Genomic DNA, 23811 nt, shown 5'->3' on the forward strand with positions numbered 1-23811 from the left:
AATACGAAATCCTTTAATAAAAAAAAAAAAAAAAAAACTTTTTGACTTTGAGATGAACCTAATTTGGTACCACGTTTCGATTTGTCCCTCCTTCAGTTTAGTTCATTTGGCCGGATCTCAATGATGCCATGTAATCTGAGCTGGTATAAAATAACCAGACTGAGCAGTTTTCTAATACAGCATGAAGAAAAACACACAGTAAGTGCAACTACATCCTTGGCGAGTAGTCAAACGAAGACAAACTGCTATTTTTCGTTTTGTTTGTTATTTTACAGTGTTGGCCCTGAAAACAGCAATATAATCAGATTGGTAATATAATGAAATAATACTGTTAATGAATATGATTACAGGCTATATCCACTTGTTTATCACACCAGAGAAGCCAAGAGCGTAGGTTTTGTGGTTAGGTAATGATATTGTGGTGGCTTGCACAAACAGTTTATATAATTTAGGGAATCCTGATTTATCTGCAGTTTGTCTGTTTCCACTTCAAACCTCGTTAGTAACGAATCCCTTTGCAGCGATTGGCTCACAGAAAAGAGCAGGCCATTAAATGTGTCGGCTCGGTCAAACAAGAGTAAATCGTGTCAGGCATTTTTCGAGCAAAAATGTCAAACATTTCAGCTTCTTTTAAATGTAAGGATTTGCTGCTTTTCTGTGGTTCTCTGGTTGGGGCAAAAGAAACAATTTGATGATGTCACTTTCAGTTGTAGGAGCAGGAGAAACTGAGCATTTTTAAACAACTAATTGGAAATAATTGGTAGTGTTACATCAGCTTACATCCCTATTGCCTTAAATCTAGTGGGAAACAAACTGTTTATGTTCTTGGAAGTTTGGAAAATCAGCAGTTATATTAATATAAACACACTTACTCTACTGCCACAGTTTTATTAAAAGAATTTGGAATCTTGAATATTGCTCCTAATTGTAAAATAACAAGTTTTATTATCATTAAAGCATTAAAGCTCTCATATCTACTAGTTAAATCTGGACTACAGTCTGAATGGGTAGAAAGTAATGCACACACACAGATCTGTGTTAAAAAAATAGAAAAAAACTCTTAAACTGTATACAGTGCTTCCTAGTATTTGTTTTTTTCCAAAGAGCATTTATAACAGCTTGGAATACATCCTAGTTTCCCAGTCCCAGTTAATTTTAAGTTGGTTAACACAGACTGGGAAGCTACAACCACCAGCCAAATTATGTTGGAAAATATTGGGTTGTGGTGCCTTGAATTGGTCTACCAGACACGATCAATTTAGCTTTTAACGTATTGACAACCATATTTCAAGGCTGCTGACAAGGGATTAATTTCAGCCAATTCTCACTGCATCTGTCTCTGTTTCTCCTGTCTGTACAGAATGGCTCAAAAAGAGAAACTTCAGTGCCTGAAGGATTTCCACAAGGACACCCTGAAGCCATCTCCTGGTAAGAGCCCCGGCACCCGGCCCGAAGACGAGGCAGAGGGCAAACACCCCCAGCGGGAGAAGTGGGCCAGCAAGTTGGACTTTGTCCTGTCTGTTGCTGGCGGCTTTGTTGGTTTAGGGAACGTCTGGCGTTTCCCGTACCTCTGCTATAAGAATGGTGGAGGTAAGGCAGTCACGACTTTTTACCTACATGTGGGGATCTTGTGCTATGCTATGCTATGTAAACATGTTTTCACTCTTATCTTTAATCTGCTTTTTCCGCATGTTATTTCCTCATTCCATCTTCTACCATTCTGGACTGTCTTCTTCCCTCTTTGTCCATTTCCTGCTGTTGCTCCATCCTTCCTTTCCTTCATCCAGGTGCATTTCTCATCCCCTACTTCATCTTCCTGTTTGGTGGAGGTCTGCCGGTCTTCTTCCTGGAGGTTGCCCTGGGTCAGTTTACCTCTGAGGGTGGCATCACCTGCTGGGAGAAGCTCTGCCCCATCTTTACCGGTATGTATCCCCTCACCGAAGCCTCAGGGCTGAATTGAATTGAACTGATCGTGTACATTACACTTTGGGCTGGTGTGGAGGTTGGACTGGGCGGTGGACAGTGTGTTCACCCTCATCACCGGTGTCCCAGGTGTGTCATGTTTCATGGGGGCTCTGCTCCTGGAAACCCCTCCCTTATACAGCATTATGGACTCTAGAGCGTGTAACTTTGAAACTATGGTTTACATTCACAAGGAACTAGAAACACTCAAACACATCAAGATTGGCTGAAAAAGGCACAATATAAGTAAATTAATTGACTGAATTTGATCCTCAAAAAGACCAAACTAAATGTTTGTCATGGTCCACAGACTCTTTTTAGTAGCGTCTAGCTTTGAGCTTACAGATTGCAAACACCTTGTCTCACAGCAAAAAAGCTCTAAAACCTCCACTGTACACTTCATCCTCAAGCAGATGGACACAGTCAGCTGGAGACAAAAGTAGAGCATTTTGCAGCTAAAGACGAAAAACAAAACTACAACATAGAGAATATGAAACACTGGCCAGGAAAGCAACTGTTTGCTAAAGGTCCAGTGTGTGAGATTTATGGGGATTTATTGGCACAATATGGCAGAAATGGAATATAAAATTCATGTTCAATTCAATGTTTTCATGAGTGTATAATCACCTGAAAAAAAGAGGAGGCCTTATAATTTCTACAGAGGGTCCTCTTCCACAGTGGCTGCCATAATTTCTCCTTTACACTTGTAAGGGTGGAGAGTGAGGAGAGCGGTGATTCAGTTGGTTGCAGTACCACAACCACACCACAAGATACCGGCCTTATCTACACACTGGCTTTTATAAAAGGTGATAATATGTTAATATTGTGTTCAAACTGCACAACTGATCAAAATATTCTCTACATTGTAACATGGCAATTAAAAAATTAAAAAAGCACAACGTCCAAATCGCAGGAGGTAGTGATAATCACAAAGGGTAAAATGTGTCACAATATTATGAATAAAGCACTTTGGTGCTACACAGATGCTCCAGCCTATAAATCATATTCTCCAGACGTAAGGGAACATGCTTGTTTGGTACAGACCACAGCAAAAATCACATAATCATTTTTATATTTTTTTCAATAAAAGTGAAATGCTGAAATTACTGTTCACACTAAAATTGTGGCTCATATCAGAATATCTTTTTTTTTAGTTTGCACCTTGTTTCTGGTGCCTTACTGTAGATTTACGTGTACATTGTTCATTTTGTTTTCTTTAAAAATAATATACATAAGATAATAATAAGCTTTTGGGGCAGACAAAACCCACAAGAAAGGAAGTTTTTTATTCGTCACAGAGGAATACCTGTCATACCACCATTGTTATTTCATCTAAAGCCTTGATGAAGTCCTGGTCACATGATACACATGATACAGAAATAATCCTTTATTGTCTACAGCACACATTTCACTGCAAATGTAGCAAACATAGCTGATTGAACCAGCTGTCAACCACTTGTCGTCTGATGTCAGTAGCTCCACCTGCAGCACCTACAGCGCCCGACCTCGTGAGAGCTCACCGATTGAACCGATGAGCACGTAGCACCCCGTCTCCAGCCTTTTTTTCCCGTTTCGACTGCTGGGTTTAAATTTTTCCAGACCTCTGTTGCTTTTCACAGAGGAATGGCTGTGCAACATAAGGCTGAGTCACACCACACTCCTCCAATCAGACTGCTGAGACTTTACCCTGCAACCGTTACCAGGCAACCGGGCCTGCGCTGGTACACCAACACACTGAGGCCTCTATTCTGCTTTAACCTTCTCCAGCTCTCACCTCGTCTCCTGTGAAAACCGTCTCTCTTCCAAGAAAGCACATTTAGAGTTCTTAGATGTCTCCCCTGATTTTACTCCCGGTGTCAGACGGAGATTTTTGTTTGGTTTCCCCGTCTATAATCCTTTTTTTTCTTCAGTCTGTCTCCTCCGTTCTTCGATCATATTTCCTTCCTTCTTTTCCCTCCTAAGCGTCTCCACTTCTTTTTCTCCATTTCCCTCATTGGTTCCTCTCACCTCCCCCTCTCCCTCTGTTCGACACCAGCCAAATAAGGTTAATTTATTCATCACTGTCTGCGTCTATTCCGCTCCAAGTGATATTTTTTCTATTTTCTCTTCTTAATAATCATGCTGACTATTCATTGCGAGCAAAAACACATAAATCTCTCTTAATTTCTACCTTGCATACATAAATTTAGCTCAGTAATTTTATGTTAATTGTTTGTTGTTTTGTCATTTAATTATTTACTTGCTATCTACTTGCTATTCTCACTTCCACATAAACACGGTCCTTCTTTCTTTTAGAAACATTATCTCCCCCGCTGTCTCGCACACACGTACACACAAACACACACGACTGAGACGGTGTACATAGTGTCCCAAATCACACGTTGCTACGGCAACAGCACGGCAACACATCAGAGAGATGGGAGAGAGGGGAAAGAAAAGAAGCAGAGCAGTGAGATCTAAGGAGCCACGAGAGATGGAACGATAGAGACGAGAGAAAAGGGGGGAGAGAAATTAAAGGCAGAGAGAGAGAGAGAGAGAGAGAGAGAGAGAGAGAGAGAGAGAGAGAGAGGAGGGTGAATGGAAGAGAAGAGAGGGTGAAGAGAGAGAAAAAAGGAAGAGATAAAGGAGAGGAGCCAAAGAAAAGATGGTGATAGAAGGGAAGGGAGACAACACCAAGGGGAAAGAGAGAGACAGGAAAGAGGAGAGGACTAAAAAAGGAGAGACAGAAAAAATGAAAAATAAAAATAATTGAAGCAGGAATAGAGATGGGGAGAAAGAAAAGGTAGGTGGATGACGTAGAAGACAGAAAGCTCCCTCTATTACAGCTTTTATGTTAATAAAACCTTTGATTCAACATGGCTTGGAAATAAAAAATATGTTGCTTATTATGGCTTTGAGCTGAAATGAGAGAGAGAATTGAGACATGTGATTAGTCTGGTTCCAGACATTTGAAGTGCTGCCCACATCTCTGATATTTCAGGGATTTAAAAGGGTCTCGTGTTCATTGAGAACAATCGAGTCAGTCAGAGTTGTGTCTGTTGTTTCCCAAAGAGAAAAATGATGAAAAGCCTTGTTAAGATCAATGCAGCAGTACAGGTTGTTGACTATAGAAATGATGACTGTTCCTATCAGCTGCTTCTGTGTAGACTGAAAATGATGTAAACAGGACAGAGACGGCACATCCATCACTACCTATTGCTCAAAGCTGGCCCCACACAACGGGAGCCGATTTACCTCAGATTCAGCCCTCCCAAGAATCAGAGAAGAAATCTGGGTGGGACTTCGGTTGGTACTGAAGTTCAGCCCAGATTATCCGGCAATGTGAGGGGTTATCAGATCCAATCTTAACCCCCTCTGCTCCTAGACTTGTCTGGGCCATGCCGATAATTTTTAAACATTTGATAATATCTGGATGATCACTGAAGAGTAGACATGCCGTGTTGACCGCATCTCCCCAAGCATTTTCTCAACCAGACTTGTTTAGCCTGCTTGTGGTTTTTCTCATTGCAAAGTGTAAATGTTACTACACAAGTTGTTCCAGTAAGTCTGTCTCAGTTGTTTACATCTGCTTCCCCTTGAGATCACACAAGATCGCATTCGATCACTCCTTCGGCACAATTATCTTGTGCCATCATTTTCAAATCTTGTAATGTGTGTGTGTTTGAGATTAGAGAGAAGAGAATCTGTTAAGTTTCTCCTGAAGTGTGTGTAGCAACCAGATGTCAAATGCGGTTAGGATTTTTGAAACTACCTGACCCAAACTAAAAGTGTTGAACACAACATGAATACAATAGCTGCATTCAAGTAATAATTGGAATAATTGCCCAACCACAATAAAAATGCCTCATGTAACCCCTTCAAACGGAAGAGACGGGTCTGATGGGGAGGAATTTTCAATTGGGTTGAGAGGGGTGCTGTAAAACCTTTGATAATCCACTCGATTGGAAAATATTAATGCTTGATAACCAAACACTTAATCAGATTGTTTCTCTCTGGGTCCAATAAATGTTTGCCCCAGGTGGGGGTAATGTTGCCTAAAGGTTGCACCTATATTTATGAGGGTTTTAAAATAAAGCCACAGAGGCTCCATATAGTCTGAACCAAGACGGCACACTTTTTATTGCTTCCAAAATTGTCAATAACCATGCATTACAGATCTATCAGAGGGAACCTAAATTCACTCAGAGGATTTCAATAAAATAGCTTACAGTATTATTAGGTGATGTGAACAAGGCAGATCCATTTCTTCTTCTGCTGTTGTATTTCTGGCAGATTAGACACTTCATAGTGGGTGGTACCACTTTGCAAATAAAAAAAAAAGTCAAAATAAGAGTATTAAATATTCAGATCAAATGCTTTGGGGCAAGTGCACACACATCTGATTAGATCACTTAGCATCCATGGAAACAGTTAAGTTGGAATCTCTAATCAGAATGATTGCATTTTCCATTTACTGTAACCACAGCTACGAAATTCTGTCTAATTATCAGCCAACATATGATGAGCCTGATTTCTGCTGGGCACAAGTTTAAAGATTTTTTTTAAACCTACAAACTCTAGATACTCCACACATAACAACTGTTTCTACCAACATAACGTCATTTGTCAGTCTTGGCATTCAAGAAGCACATATTGAATGACCAAGTAAATGCACTGAAAAAACTCTGGGAGAAAGGTAGGCTATTATTAGAGTCCTGTCGCTCAGCAACTGCTAAAATCAGGCTCTTGACATGTTCTTATACCAAAATAGAAACAGGCATTCATCAAAAACAGTTTGTCTTGCTGCTTTAAACTGCTGTCCACATGGAAAAGTAGAGAAGAAACGCTAAATTTGGATGAGATGGTGCCAAGAGAGCTGCTGCTCTGTATTACAACCTGATGAAGTGGATTATAGAATAATTGCTACTCTTTACTCAAAGCAGTGCACACAGCAGTTTACTATTTGGTTGCGGTTTTCAGCCAGTTCTGTTTTTCTAATAATTTCTCCCACTTGCACAAAAGATGAATGGTCCTGGGTCCAGTCTAATTCCTATTTTTTTTTTTAAATATATTTACGGCTCTAAATGAGTAATACTTACAAAAAGTTTTGGACTTAATCCAGTAGATCACCTCTGCTGGCAGCCACAAAATGGGCTACAACGGCTGCAAAATTGTGCAGTTAGAACAAATTGTGCCCATCAAACTACTTCCACTAAAAGTGCTTGTTTTTGCCACAGACAGGCCCAGTTCTCTAAGGGTCTGACAGCATTATGGAAAAAAAAATCCCCACAGAGATGGACCTTTTCACGCTGTCCTTTGCGACAAAAGACTGAAGCCTTTATATTGTTCTCTTCAAAGCCACCAGACTCATTTGACAAAAACTATAATTTTACCTTTCAGAACACGGTCATACAGCCGGTGGGTAAAAGACAAGAAACAGCCCAGTTTCTACCTGGATATCGTACATCATGGAGTACCATTGGGTTCTGTTCATGTTGGTATCTGGAGCAGATGTCAGCAGACTTTAGAGGACCACACATATGAATGTCACATAGGACAGCGGGTATTAAATAATTTATCGGCACAGTTATTTCTCAGTCAGTTGTGAGTCCCAGTTTGTCCGCTGCCAGTCGACATTTTGGTATCAAACGCGGTGCAAGTCGCCAAAAGCACCCCTGCGAGGTGGACCAGAGAGCGGTCATTTGGTCTGCAAGTCTGCCGTTCACACCAAGCCAAATGACCCACACCAAGAGGGTAAATGCTTCAGTTCAGTTCAGTTCAACCAGACTAAACAAAGCTGGTCTGAACCTGCCCTTAGACCCTAAAATCTGTAAAAAAAAAAAAAAAAAATGGGGCCCAGGTTCAAAAATAACATAATTAAACATATTCTGCTCAATTTAAAAAAAACATCTTTGTGAATATACATGTAAAAGCTGAACCATGGATCATAATACAAGCCCACTTTTTGAAATACAATCTCTAGAGCAAAATATTATCTTATATTTAGATGATTTTAATGTCGGACTGGATCAGAATCCTTCAGTACCACACATTGTATGATTTTATGTCCAGCTGCCCCGAACTGGAACAGGCTAAGTCCAACTTGACAGGATCAGTCATTTCACCCAAATCTTATTCATAATCGGCTCAACAACCATAATGTGTGTCTTCAATATTACTTAATCGTGCTTGTTAGATGTGATTATGTGATTTGCAGGTCTGCAGTGTAAGATTGACAGGGATCAATTGGCAGAATATGATAGATAAGGAATATATTTTATGTATAGTCACCTAAAAATAAGAATTGTGCAGGTCCTCTTCCATGAAGGCTGCCATGTTGAACCGCCATGTTTTTACAGTAGCCCAGAACAAACAAACCAAACTGTGGCTCTACATACAAGTATGGCAGCCACCACGTAGGTTCTCCTAGATGCTAAGAAGAGGAGCGAGAGACAAGTGTTTACAGTCTGCAAGCTCACCACTAGATGCCACTAAATCCTAAACACTGGTATTTAAATACCTGCATAATCAAGCCTATATTTTAAAGGTTAATGACATTGATATGAAACATTTTTTAAAAAGGCCAAAAGCAGCAAGTTGCATCACCTTTTTATTAAATAATATTCGACAGTTATTCAAGGAGACTTTATACCTCCTCATCACATATGCAGTGATAGAATACATTTTTACAGTAGTTATGTGCGTTCAAAAGAATCAACTATTAATGTAAACAGAGCGCGCGAGGTCAGGCGAGGTCAGCAGATGAGCACAAGAAGTGACATCATGGAGGAGGACGCATCTGTTTGTTTGATCAGCACTGTTCCATGTGATCCGAGCAAGTCGGCGCGTTTGTGTGTGTGTGTGTGTGTTAAGAGATGAAGGTGGTTGTCAGCTGCTAATTAGCTGAGTGATTAAAAGGACATGATGCGATGCTGAAATAGTTCACACATTCATACACACACGCGCGCGCACATGCACACGAATAAACACTCTCAAAATCATGCGGACTGTTCACAAGACCAACACACACACACATACACAGATGGCCAATGACGTTGAAGGACATTAATTTGGATGAGTGGCCTCTGTTGGCTCTGTGTGCTGACTGATAGTACACACACACACACACACACACACACACACACAGTTATACTAATATACTTGTGAGGACCTTCAGCAACCGCAATCGTTACTTAACCCTGAACCAAAAACCGAATCCATGGTCAAATCTTGACCCAAATCCGGACTCCTGCACCTGCTCTCATTTTGGGGGATTTATCTTTATATCCTTGTGTAATACAAACACAGGAACACACACACAAGCACACAGTCTTGATCTGTGTTTACCGGCTCTCTTCTCAAGGCTGGTATTGACGCAATGACAGTCAGCTCGTCGTTCTCCTTAACATGTCAAACAAAGTTTAAGTGCACGGCAACACCACTAAAGGTTAAAGGAACTAAAACATGATTGCTGAAGACCTTGAGCGAGATAAACATAACGAGTATTTATGAACACAAGATAAAATACCGACATGAATACCACCAAGTGACAGTTTGGTTATGGTAAATCCTGTGAATCAAGAGCAGTTTCTCAGTGCAAACAGTGAACACAGGGTTTCCTCAACATAAAAGACAGAATCACCCAAAACAGGAAGTTGTACTTTTGACACAGAAAGACACCCATGCAAGGTCAGGATGTGGGCAGGTGGATTTCATCTTTCACTTTTTGTGACCAAGTTTCAGTTTGCAATACTAGGAGAAATATTTTTGTAAGATTTAGCAAAAGTCTTTATCACTTGAGGTCTTTTTACCACTGTATCATTCACAGTCACTTATATAGATGATGATTTGAAAATGCATCTTGCCAAATGAAATTAATGGTGAAGATACAGAATCGGCATGTAATTTATCCACCAAACATCATCTGTATCTGTTCTGAAATGTGACATGAAGGTTTCATAATGAGTCAACTACTTTTATATCCTGTTTTCTGGCCAATCAGAATCCAGCACCAACAACCCTCCTCTTGCACAAACGGAGACACTACACTGACACACTACATGGACTAATATGGTGAAAATTGTGGGTCTTTTTGAGGAGGCTGACAGTGTTGTTCTGTTACTTGGGAAGGGGAAAACCAGTGCCCTCTATTAGTACTTCTATTAAGTCTAAGCCCCAAATGAGTTTTTCTTACATGAAAGAAGTGTATATAATTTTTAAAGAGGTTTTAGTTCAGGCCAATAAAATATCTGTTTGTACTTGCTGCTATCTGCTGCCAGCAGAGATAGCAACAGACAACAGAAAAATAACTGTCACCAGAGAGTTTGATCACATTGTAACCTTCAGTTGTTCTTGGCCATTTTACTGTACTTTCGCTGTCTTCCTGTGTCATCACCTTGACCTCTCCTCTCTCCTCTCTCCAGGTATTGGTTACGCCTCCATTGTGATCGTGTCTCTGCTGAATATCTACTACATCGTCATCCTGGCCTGGGGTCTCTACTACCTGTTCCAAGTAGGTTTGGGGGAAAAACATAATTTCAATGAAAATATATGATAATCTGTAATCAAGGGACAAGATTTTGGTATCAGAAGCATTCTGGTTCCTGTATGTAGTCTGAGTGGTATGGACCTACAACTTGTGAAGAGGCTTTGGTCAGCTTCATTCTTGTGTCTCCAGTTGTTAATCAGACTTTAAATAATGGCCTGTGCATAGAAGACAAAGTCTTGGCCCAAATGTCCATTATCTGGATGTCCTGCTACACCAGAAGCATCCAAACATTGGCAGTTGCCTTTAGAGGCTAACTTGTCATCAAACGATAGGTGATGCATTCTGAAATTTGGGAAAAAGAAACCCTGATGGCAATAATAATAATAATTATTTTTACCTTCATACCAAAAATATACTCTTAATAGCTTTCATGAAATTCCTTCAAATTCTTCACTACATGAGTCTGGACAGATGTTAAATGGGCGCCTAATGCAACTTGACAGGTTGGCAGAGATATTCAAAATCAATTCTCTTTTTTTGCATTTCAGTGTTTTCAGCCAGAGCTTCCCTGGGCCAAGTGCAATCAGCCCTGGAACACCGATCGCTGCATCGAGGACACCTACCGCAAGAACAAATCCCTCTGGGTGGCTGCCAACGCCTCCAACTCCAACTTCACCTCCCCCGTCACCGAGTTCTGGGAGTGAGTTACATAAGTGCACACACACCTGCTCACTTGCATAACCACGCAAAATTTCCACATTGAAAGTTCAGTTAGGGTCTGATGTCTTTGATAAATATTTGGCAGTTTAGATCAAAAACCTACCATTTTGTGCAGGCCAAGGCGGTCTTAAAATAACTTTGATACAGAGGCTTTGTTTTACTTTGATTTGATTGGCTAGCACTAAGAGAGGCTGTAAAGGGACCTTGACACATTTGGAAAACAGATGTAAGATTGCAGGGTTATTTGATTTCATATACTCAAATATTTAGCTTTCAGTGTGGTTGGTGACCCCTGTCAAAGAGAACCTATTTGACTGTTCAAAGGACACAGAAAGTAGTTATTTCAGTTAGTTATTTCATCATTACACATGTAAATACTCCTATGTAGGCATGCATACACCCACTCTTATATACACAAGAGTGATTAAAAACATTTCAAAAGTTGTTTTGTCACCATGTCATGAAGTGTGGTGATTAAGTTGCGTAGATGAAAGCACACACTTACAGAGCTTTCCTTCTATGTTGCAGACATAATGTGCTTGGTATCACCAATGGCATACAGGACCTTGGTCCTGTTAAATGGGACCTGGCTCTGTGTTTACTCTGCGTCTGGGTTATCTGCTTCTTCTGCATCTGGAAGGGAGTCAAGTCTACTGGCAAGGTAAACATATGCTTCAGTTATCCTATACTGTCCTTTATTTACTGCCATATATTGCTGGTTGTGTTTTGCACAGTTGAACTCGCTGAACTTAAAAAAAAAAAATCTAGAGCTGACATGTTCACTTTTATCAATGCTATATCACAGTGGCCGCCAAACCCAGACAGGGTGATTCTCATATGATTTCTTTCACTGCGGTCTCACCAAGAGAACAATAGGGGCTATGTTCAAACTGCATGCAGGAAAATTCGAGTTTTCCCGAAGGCTTGAGCGGGCTGAGAAAGTGGGAAGTGCATGTGCTTCCAATGTTGTGGATCTAAATCCCCTCTTCTGTGTAATAAAACAGAAATAGAATTTTCACCTCATCAAAATAAACGAAAAACAGACGTGACAATCTGCACAACTGTACATCGTGTGTCGTTGCTTCATTTGTGTGCAGACTTTAGTTTTAGTCTAATCTACAGCAAACATTTTGGAGGCTTCGGGGAAGAATAGAATACTGTCAAGGCAACATCTGGTTTTAATTTGCACTTGTAGGTCCTCCCAAGAACATGCGTTGCACAGCAACATTTCTCCAAACAAATATATCACCTGATATGCATTTAAGTCTACTAGACAGCAAGCAACAGTTTAACATACTCCATGGTATGGAGGATAAACAGTACCTATAAGCTACTACCTTGCTAACCTAGCCTGAACAGAGGAGAGGGTTCATTAAGCTTCCTAGAAGACAGAAAGAACGTGTTCATGTTCGTTTGCTGAAGAAATAGTCCTTGTTCATCATAAACTTATGACACATCTTTAATTGTTACTTTTTTTGTGAATAGTACAATTTTTGTGCCAGAAATGCTGTGACTGATGCAGCGTAGCTAATTTTATGATTAGCATCGTGTACAGTTAACATTCATGTGACTGGAGCATCAGAAGGTTAACTAGCTAACAAGCGAATAGGCTTACCAGTGCAGCTGATGCCACATTTGAAGTTGGAAAGTAAGCTAGGCTAATTAGCTTACCTGAATTATTAGGAAGTGTGGTTACTGCATTGTAAGGCCAATACAGTTCTCTGCTGTACAGAGTATGTAATTACTGCAATTAGGGTTGTTCCAATTACGATACCTGTACCAGAAATGCCTTAGAGGCAGCCTGAAATGCTGGATTGGCGAGTACGCAAAGATGCATACTAAATGGGACATTTTACAGTGGAAAACAACACTTTTCAGAGCTCTCTGCTGGAGAAAGTATGTATTGGACACACAAAATCTCCAAAATCCTAAATATATCTTCACTGCAATTAGTGTTATTCCAATATGTCAGAAATGCCTCGAGACAGCCTAAAATGCTGGGTCTACGCACTGATCCGATATCACATAATTGATATGTATTTTGTCTGTGCTAAATTGGCATCAGTATTACATTATACATGCTGTATGTCTCTGTTTAACAATTTATATTTGAGAAAAAAATCTGTGACGGGGAATTTCTGCACTGGTTTCCTGTTTTTTTTTTTTGTTTTTTTTTTTACCATATTTCAAGATGAATTTCTTGGATGAATGCAGAAAAGGAAACATTTCAGACCTTGTTCATTTGCTCCTACAGCAGCAGCAACAACAACAACAACTCACCCCGAGACCAGAGACAGCTCAATCAATCCCAGACTACTCTTTTTATAGCTTCAACACTCTTTATTGATTGGTCTGGCCTGATTTATGCTCTCCGGTTGCTCCAAGTTGTAACTCTGGTAATAAAGTCGCTCCTACAAGGCCAAGTGTGGTCACGCTTTCCAAATAACAGATACTGATACACTGCTATTGATTTAAGGGACAGCCTGTGGTCTGTTCTTGTCATAATCCAAAAATAACTTACAGAGTTCACACATTTATCAAACATAATTCCCTGTAATGACTAAAGATATTAGCAAGTCAGCCAAGGAACAAGTAAACATCCATGTCATTGCTGAAGCAGATCATTTTTGAAACTAAAGTTTAATAATAGACTTCCACAAACTGCAGCGTTTACATCATGGTGACCTTGGTTTTCCCATTTTGTGATCTCTCTCAGGTCGTCTACATCACAGCCACTTTCCCATTTGTCATGCTCATCGTGCTGTTGATTCGTGGCGTGACACTGCCGGGTGCTAGCCAGGGCATCAAGTTCTACCTGTACCCTGACCTTGCTCGCTTGAAGGACCCAGAGGTAGGTGCCCCCTGCCCTGCCCGAGTGAGAAAATCCTATAACTGGGCTTCTGTTGTTGTCACTGTGTTGAGCCAAACATCTGTGTGTGCTGAACAAGTCAAACATCTGTCTTGCTACGCATGAAGTGTCTGGAATTGGTGACAGAGGCATCTAAAGCAGTATAATCCATTGGTACAATACATTATGCCAGTTTGAGAGGTGGTACATTCACAAACATCAGGTAAAGTTAAGTTACAACAGAATTACTACATCTGATTTTCTATTTTTTTCAGTTGACAAATGAATTTAGACACTCTCCGTACAGATGGTACATTAGGAGTTTGAGATAAATAAACACAGTCAAAACATTTCAGAATAATGTTGCAAGCATAAACCGTAAAAGAAGAAGATAATGGAAGTTACAGGTCAAAGAAAGTGAAGCCAATGTGGAAATGCCTCAAACCTGCAATCTTTCTAATGCCCAGCAGGGGTCGACTGCGCTGGTTGCAAAACAAGTGTGATTTTATTGAGTCTTATATGAAAATGAGCCTACTTCTCACTTGATTTATGACTTGAGTAAATAATTTCCTCATGAGTTTAAAGTCTCATTTGCTAGTTTCGTGTTGAGAGTGAAATAGACGATAAAGCAGCGTATGCTTCAGGGCGGGGCCACCATGTGATTGATGAGTCATTCTTGGTGAGACCCTCCAGTCCAACACGCACAGCTCACAAAACTCAGATCAAACTGTCAAACTAGACAGTCAAATATGGATCAAGATTCTGTCACTACATTGCCCATTTCTCATTTAAAACATTTTTAGAGACATAATTTAGTGACTGTAGGATAATAGGGGAAAAATCATTACCAGGCAGCCGAAATTTGTGAAATTCATGTAAGATTTGCACACTTTGTTTCTTCATTGTGCACATTGTATTGATCATGTTTTGTAATGTAACACTGCTTTGGTTAAGATATTGGTAGGTTTAGGGACACAAAACACCTGTTTCAGGTTAGGGAAAAATCATAGTCTTGCAAGATCTTTCATGGAGTTCCAGGGGGCCACTCTTGCATTTCTGGTTTGTAATGAATCCCTCTGAAACCAGGTAGGCCGCCATTATTTCCAACCACTGTCCCAGTCACAGTTTGTCATCCACCAGGTCCACGCTCTCATTGATACTCCACCCCCAGTTAGGCGAAACTTCAGAAGCTTCAAAAAGTTAGTCCACAAACCAATGGGTGACCCTGTCCACTAATAAATACACTCAGTGTTCGCAAGGCCAATGTATTTTGTGTTCAGTCTGAACAACCCTTTAGACAGTCCATCCATGGTGGTTTCCAAGTCAGACTTTTACTACTACTCTCTGCTTGACTCTGCTCTGGCTTGCCTATCCATATTAGTGTTACCCATGATTTCAATTCCTCCCCTAGCTGCTCTACATATTGCTCGTGCCTGTGCTTCCCCTCATCAGCAGGCCTCAGCCTTTCTGTCCCCATTCTCTCCCCCTACTCGGCAGGTGTGGATTGACGCCGGCACCCAGATCTTCTTCTCCTATGCCATCTGTTTGGGCGCCATGACGTCCTTGGGGAGCTACAACAAGTACAAATACAACTGCTACAGGTGAGGCATCAGTTTTCAGAGGGGTTAGCTATAGGGGACAGAGGGAGGTGAAGGGGTCCTTGTGTGTTCATTAACAAATCCTCCTCATGACATATGTGTGACATAGGGACTGTTTGCTGCTGGGAGCCCTCAACAGTGGTACCAGTTTTGTGTCTGGCTTCGCAATATTTTCCGTCCTGGGCTTCATGGCACAAGAGCAAGGGGTGGACATTGCTGATGTGGCAGAGTCAGGTACGAGGGTTCTGTAAAGGCGGCAGTGATGGTGGGCGCTGCTTCCTGGTTAACAAATTAAACAACAGTAACTACAAAGAAAAACAGCAACGAAACGCAAAAGAGAATTGGCCGATACGTTTCATTTATTTTTAAATGGATTCCTTGATGAATTATTCAAATGACGGCATCGGAATATGGAAGTTTCCGCAATCAAACACTCCTTGACAAAAGCAGAATGTGAGAAAATATGAACATATGTGGTCGGTTGTTAGCGCATCATTCAAGTGAAGCAAGTTGGATGGATTAGGGCCTAGAGAAGGATGGAGAGAAAGATTGGAAAAATTATTCTGTTTCTGAGGTAGAGACGATAAGAGTGAAACAACATAAGGGACAGTTTACCTTTACAACTAGCTGTGTGATATAAAGTTGTGCATCTTGTGCCAGTGTCCTGGCTTAAACATGCTATAAGAGTTTTGGTTCTTAGAGGTTCATTTTTTCCCTACGCATAACAAATTGATGTCACCATTGTTGTGGTTCCTCTCTATTTGATTGATATATTGACATATGTGGTTATTAATTGTTTCTACAAAAGAAATTCTAGCATTCAGCATGTTTTGGCAAAGTTTTCATGCAACCATAAGTGCCAACATCTTGTCCATGGACTCTCATACAGTATTACCTTAGATTGATAATTACTCTGTGAGGCTGCAAAAGCAACTTTGCTTTTGTGAGGAGATGAAGTTAGCCCTGTTTAAGGCAGAAGTCATGCCTGGTTTTCCCATAGAATCACACAAGACTTTCATTAATGCTTGACTTTTAAATCCCATAGTAGATAAAAGATGACTGTTGACTCACTTTTCTTTTTAAAAGTAGCAGTTACACTGAAACAAAGAAAGGTGTTAACACACCGTCTGAGAAGTGAAAGTTTTCGGGGCTTGTTTGAATATCCTCTTTTCGGGATGCTTCTGTTACATGCTTAAAACATAAGGCATTTTGTTTGTCATCAACTAAGGCACAAAACTTGTCATTTTTGCATATAACAGCACAATGATATTGTTAGTGTCAAGTGCTTTTGTGAGACCCAGGCTTCATATTTTGCCCCCAGATCATCCAGTTTGACAAAAGCAAATTTAGCTTAGTCAAGCTAACGTCAGGTGCTGCCTATGCTGCCAACCCTATCAGAATGACAGTTCTGGAGTCTCACATTTACTTCAAGTGCCAAATTAGCCATTTTTTGTAGAACTGTGCAACATCAGTATTGGGTTTTGCAAGCGGCTTGATGATCCACAGGTCACCAAACAATAGAAGTATATATCAGAGGACCACGGCACATGGAGTTCAGTTACTACCCTAATTAGGAGGTAATTTTCCAGCCTGAAAAAGTGTGTCCATGTGCTGTGAACCTGTAGAGCAGGTCAGCTAGGCAGCAGAATACAGTAAGTCTCCATACTCTAGATAGGAAGAAGTTTAGGAACATCACAAGTAAGTCTGCTTTAATTGTGACTGCTTGATTTGGATGTACACAACAGATGAATTGATGCTGTCAGCGTTAAATTTCATGCTGACTCAATACACAGAGAATACAGTGTGGTTTCCACAGTGCAGTGTAAGCACACATGCTATGGCTTTTGTTGACTCAAGAATGTGCCAAAAAGCAAAAGAAGAAAACCTAGATTTTAAAATATAGTGTTTTATGTTTTGTATAGTCAGATAATGCCTTATCACACTGTTTAATGTGGATCATATTTCATGAATTAATAAACCCCAGGTCTGATAAATGGTCTGCTAGCATTTCCCCACTCAGGGAATGGAAGTTGGTACTATTTTTTGAGTCAACGCGGTGTTTGGTTGGATGCCTTGTCATATTTCTCAACAAAAAACTGAACATATTGATGTATCTTGCTATCAGCTGCAATGCTGTTTTGCTGTTACGACTGCTTTCTTGTTTCTTAACTTCTGTTTTACAGTTCCCAATGTAGCAGCATCAATGTCAAATTAGACCTCAGAGAAAAAAAAGCCTTTGCATTTTATTTGACATCCCAGGTTGCATCTGCTGCTGTTTTGCAATAGCAATTTTGCATTCCTCATAGAAAGGACCATGCTTAATTCAGGCAGGAATGCAAAATTGCTTGAGTGATTTAGCTGTTGACATACCTAAGTTATTTGAGAAATCAACATGCTCTTGATTTCCCTTTTCTAGCAGTTGTTTGCCTCCACATTGAAGGCTTTCAGCTGCCTGGAAAGGCGAGTCAAGCATACCATAAGCAGATTAAATATTTAATGTAACTGCTGCAATGTTTACAGTGGTATACGGTCTTCAGCACACATACTAGTTATGATACACATACATACTGCACACACTTCCATTCATAGCTTGCTTCACAATTTCTCTCATGACTTCAACAGAGATGCTGTTACATGACATGATTTGTTACATATTACTATGTTCTTTATTATTGTTGTGTTTTCGCTTAATATTCGATGTTTTCTTTGTAATATATCATTGTAAATGTGTGAAATTGTATCATATTTTAAGTCCATACATCTAGTAATGTGTCATAAGTAAGTACAAAGGAAGTAATGGGTAAGTAAGGAGGACACTTAATACCCTTTTCTAGACAACACATAGCTCTTTACAAATACATGCACACATATGCATTTGTTTGCAGTATTGTAGTGCAGGTTTGATCATGCATTCATATCTGGTTCTGCGTCTCCATTGTCTGGGGCCCTCTCTTCCCACAGGGATGCAGATCAGATGAGTTTACCTTGATACTAATGTTACCTCCCCCCCACACCCCTCTGTCTGCTCTTACCCCCGAACCCCCCTCCTCTGCAGGTCCAGGCCTGGCGTTCATTGCCTACCCCAAGGCTGTAACCATGATGCCTTTTCCTACAGTCTGGGCAGTTCTCTTCTTCATTATGCTGCTGCTGCTTGGCCTCGACAGTCAGGTTAGCACAAACACGAGCACAGCTGTTCGAGCCTAGACGTTAAGGAAGTGGTGATAACATCACACCAACTGTCAAACGGCTGTTTTTGAGCTTCCCATGACCAAAGCACTTAACTGTTCTTTGGTCAACCGTAGATGCCTGTGCACAAACTTTAAGGGTGTTATTATTTTTTTTGTGCATCTGAATTTTTAGGCAAACAAAGTTTTCAAGTGGGAAAAACAAGCACTTTTAGCAGATGTGCTTCGGTGGTGTGACCTGGAGGGATTACCTTGCAGTTCCGTTTCACTTCTGCTAGCTGCAGCGTTCTTCCTTAATTCTGGACCAATTTTAAAAAAATCCTGTCCCCCATTAGTCACGTAGACACAAACACGTGGGGAAATGGGATCCAGGTTGAAAAATACAGAAGTTACCCTTTAACTTCTGCTTCTTTAAACCACTTGAACAAAGTTGACAGAAGCCTTTTGAAACAGTGTTAAAAAGTCATATGACTTACTGAGATGATATACAATAAAACAGTATATATTCAGTCATGGTGTTTGGAACTTTAGGGACTTTCTACTACGTGTCACAAAAAGAACAGAAGAAAATAATCCACTGCTACAGTCTTTGTGTGCAGCCATTAACATGCAAACTGAGCCGAACTGTGTGAATAATAGATTTTGAATAAAGGGATTTAATAAAAGCTGCTTAAGCCAAATTCACATGAGTGGTTCCAAACAAGAGCAAGAAATGTTCAACTTCAAACCAAAAGATGTAAAGTTAATAGTTTGAAGGTGTTTAACCTGGCCTGCAGTGCCAAGTGCCTTTCAATGTCTCTTTCCAAAAATCATGACCCGGTTACTTGAGATAATCCACAGATGTTGTTGTGAGCAGTTTCATGTGGGAACTATTTTCTTCCTAGTAGAAACAAAGTAGTTCTTGTAGCTTCTAAAGTAGTTCAGGTGCTTTGAGCACCACAAGCCAAGTGCCATTTAGTCCTACTGTACTGGAGACAAGGCAGGACACCTCTACAGCCGATATCTCCAAAACTCTACAACTCACACCTAAACTATCTGGATGGATAACTAGCAGGGCATGCCAAGGGAAATATATGTATTGTTCATTTTGGGGTGAACTGTTCCTTTAAAATAGCAGGTGATGTTGTCTGTGGACGTGTATCCATCCTTCTTTTGATGACACTGTGTCTCTGTGTCTCCTGCAGTTTGTGGAGGTGGAAGGGCAGATCACATCACTGGTGGATCTGTATCCGTCCTTCCTAAGGAAGGGTTACCGCAGAGAGGTCTTCATCGCTATCATCTGCTGCATCAGCTACCTGCTTGGACTCACCATGGTTACCAAGGTAACAACATAAAAAAGATCAGCACCAGAAGTCATGACCAGAACATTTATAGGAACACATTAATATATGTTCTATGAACTCGATGGACCTTAAAAAAACAATACCAGTGCTTCGTCATGGTTGAAAATCAAAAATTACACATCACAGTTACAGTATTTATCCAGTATAAATATGCACACAGCAGTCACTGATAATGGTATACATATACTGTGGTTGCTGACCTCATTTCAGGCTATAGCCCACAGCTCAATATACGAGGAACAACAGCGTTCAGACAGCTATTAGTGTCGGTCCCCGGGGAGATGACAGGGGGCTATTTATACTGTCAAGTCATGAGAACTTCCCATCCCACCCCCCCGGTATTATTAGATACATTAGAACTGACTTAGCTTCTCCAAATCTTTCTCGTTCTGTTAATTCTCTGCTATTTCTGTCTCTCGTTTCCTTCATTTCTCATCATTTCTTACACGTTCATCTCCTCTCGTTCACTTCCACCTCTCTTCTTTCTATTTAAATCTTCTGCCTGATGTCTTTTCACTTTCCTCCCTTGTTCTTTCTTCAACTTTGCATCATCCACGTTAACTCTCTAACTTGAACCTCGCCCCTTGAATTATACAAACACACCATTAGGATGTATCCTCCTCCCAGCATTTGGCCTTTACCAGCAGACCTTTCTCACTGCTGACATTTTGTCAAATACGAATGTAACGGTCATAATGTGCCAGGGTGCTGGCGTTTTGCATTTTGACCAAGCGGAAGTGCCAAAAATAGTAGTTCCTCAAATGGCCACTTGAGGCTGGCAAGCGAGTCAATGTCCATGAAGCCCCATATTAAAATACTTCTCTATACAGCAGAAATAAACGTGTGCAGTCCTCTCAAGTTTCTAGCTACAGTTTTTAGTTTTGCTGCTTAAATGTTAATATTCGCTGCAGTGACATTAATGCATGCATGGAAACATTTTAAATAACTGAAAGCACCTCTAATTTAAATTATGCTGAAAAAAGGATGTTTTCCAGGTGATTTCTATATTGTGTTTTGTATTGATTGACAGTAATTGATTTTGATGATCAGAAAGGCTGCTTTCAGTCATTTCAAACTTTTCCATGCACTCCAAGCTTAAGTGCCAAAAACTGCAGTTCCTCAAATGGCCACTTGGGGCTGATTCAATCTCAATGGAGCCACATACTGTGCTGTTGCAGGTGGCCAGCTGCTAGGTAGCCACTTTGTTCGACCACCTCAGCTCCATTCACACTCCACATCTTTGCCCATTTTTGGAGCAATGGGGAGTCAGACATAGTTAGGCACTACCAAGATGGCAACAGCCAGACTCACCACAGAGGACTACAGAACAGCTCTTCAGAAACCTACAGGCGACATCATTGAGACTACATCCATGTTTTATACAAAATAGAGCTGCCACCGTCTTAAGTTCAACCTGAGCTTTTCATGAAATGACAAATAGTACAATCTGCTATGAGAAAGATCTACTGAGGCTTGTCAAAGTTTGACATTTGACCTTTAGTGAAAGCTCTGATGAAATAATTATATATATATATATATATTTATAATATTTCATCATTGTTTTTGCCAAAATGGGACCAGAGGCATCACCAGTGGCATTTTCATCGCCCATCTTCTTTGAGAGAAATATCCCAAGACAGACACCACCAACATTTTCTTAAGCTTATCGCCTTTGGGAAGCTGAACCAGTTGTTTTTTGTTTTTTTTTTTCCCTTGACCTTTCTAATATCGCTGTAAAAGTCTTTCAAGCCTAAAGGTCTTGGGGTGAAACAAATTGGATTAGACCTCTTACCTTGAGCCTAAAGGTCTGGGGTTGAGACAAATTGGAGTAGACATCGTACCTTGAATTAGAGTCAGACACCATTTGGTGAAACCGGTCTGGTTTAATCAAAATTACACCACAAGACTGATTGCACCTTCTGTGCACAGACATGTCAAATAAAGGTTGTTTACTTGCCCAAATGTTTGACAGAAGAGAATAAGTAGCAGAAAGCTAATCAGTAACTTCCCACATTTACTGGAACTGCCAGTTCACACAATGCAGTTACCATGACAAGACCCTTTTTATGATATATTTGATATTTTGGTCATTGCTGTCAGTCTGTGTAAGCTGGATACACCCCTTTCTTTGAAAATGGTTACTGCCACTGCTGTTGCCACTGCAGTTCCTCTATTTATGTCAAACAAAATAGACATGTAAAGTACCTCATTTCCCCTGAGCTAAAGGCTTTTTTCATCCAAAAAACTGCTTTAAAACAGGAAATAAGAAATGAAAAATCCACAGGTTGAATCAGTGATGATACAAAAAGCAAACAAGACAGAAATAAATGTTCATTTCTGGTGAAAAGTCTTTGTCCATCCAGTGATTCCACTTTCTCCACTTAATTGTATCCGCTCCCTTCTTTTCTTCACTCCAAGCACCTTCTATCCACACTCCTTTCTTCCTCTGTCCTCATCCTCTCCTCCCTCTCAAACCACCACCCTCCCAGCCCTCCTGTTCGTTCTCACACAACATCCAACCTTCTCACTGTCATTCTATTTTCTGACCTGCCACCTCCCCCGCTCCCTCTCTCTCTGCCTCTGTAGTTCCCATGACAACATCTTTTTATGGCTGCGGTGGCCTCGTTCAAATTTAGGATTCCCATGATTGTTAAAACAGTTTTCACGCTGGACACACTCACACACACGTGAGCGCACACAGCCATCCACGCCCATGCTCAGACACAGTCGCAGTCTCATGTGTGGACATGTCCACTTCTCACATTTGGTCATTTTGAATAGGCCTATTAAAGGACCTGTGTCTCCCCATGGTATCTTTCCATGATCAGAATTATTACTTCATGATTTTTCAGGATGTACATGTCAAGAATATAGACCCTACACAGGTTTTTCTATTTAAAGTGAGGCTAAAAAAAAAAAAGAAAATGATGCCTGACATGTACCTTTCTTTTGTTTGTTTGTCTCTCTGCAGGGTGGCATGTATGTTTTCCAGCTGTTTGATTACTATGCAGCTAGCGGTGTGTGCCTTCTGTGGGTGGCATTCTTTGAATGTATAGCTGTTGCCTGGGTTTATGGTGAGTACCTTTCCTCAATAACAGTAATAAGCAAGGATACTCAATGACTTACCAGTGCACAGGAAATAAATGCTTTTAATGTATTGTCTTGTAATGCATTGAATATCATGTCCAGTTGTCTTTGCACTCTTGACTTTAGAATAAATGGCACAGATCGATAACTATATCACAGCAAAGCCCATTTAGAAACAGCAGTTCTTGCTTTCAGACTGAATACCAATTACTGGCAATGCAACTGCAGATTATTTATTTATGGTTTATTTAGACACAGTATACATAGACAAAGTGAAAAAAGCCACTAGATACAAGTATTTTGTGATACTAGTGATTATAGTGGATTAAATTTGCAACACCTGTCCATACAAGTACTTTTATGAAAAGAAGAGATTGAAACAGTGAAGTAAAAAGAAGGTAAATACAAGAAGGCTTTGTGCTTGCATTGGATATTAAATGACACCAGGGTGGCACCTGATCAAAATGGAATTAGCCAGTTGCTTGGCCTCCGGTATTTCTCGATAATCTTTCATCCAAATAATCTTGACACTTGACACTGCGCTTCCTCCGGTCCTGAGGAATACACCTGCAGTGACATGGTCCTCTGGCTAGAGTATACA

At 40.4% G+C, this 23811-nt stretch overlaps 1 protein-coding gene across 1 annotated transcript in view; it reads left to right on the forward strand.

Annotated features, from left to right (window-relative positions):
• Positions 1-23811, forward strand: part of LOC146332242 (sodium- and chloride-dependent taurine transporter-like) — a 40391-nt gene that overhangs the window by 13134 nt on the left and 3446 nt on the right. Inside the window, exons 2-12 of the mRNA XM_084740765.1 lie at positions 1361-1590; positions 1788-1922; positions 10365-10453; positions 10978-11129; positions 11678-11810; positions 13866-14000; positions 15495-15598; positions 15705-15829; positions 18651-18763; positions 19965-20102; positions 23095-23197. Coding sequence (XP_084596891.1) covers positions 1362-1590; positions 1788-1922; positions 10365-10453; positions 10978-11129; positions 11678-11810; positions 13866-14000; positions 15495-15598; positions 15705-15829; positions 18651-18763; positions 19965-20102; positions 23095-23197 — 1456 coding nt within the window. The 5' untranslated portion in view covers position 1361. The remainder of the gene's footprint in view (positions 1-1360; positions 1591-1787; positions 1923-10364; positions 10454-10977; positions 11130-11677; positions 11811-13865; positions 14001-15494; positions 15599-15704; positions 15830-18650; positions 18764-19964; positions 20103-23094; positions 23198-23811) is intronic.

The sequence above is a fragment of the Lutjanus erythropterus genome, chromosome 2 (genome assembly GCF_056507025.1).
Source record: "Lutjanus erythropterus isolate fLutEry1 chromosome 2, fLutEry1.hap2, whole genome shotgun sequence".
In the NCBI taxonomy this organism is placed as follows: Eukaryota; Metazoa; Chordata; class Actinopteri; order Lutjaniformes; family Lutjanidae; genus Lutjanus; species Lutjanus erythropterus.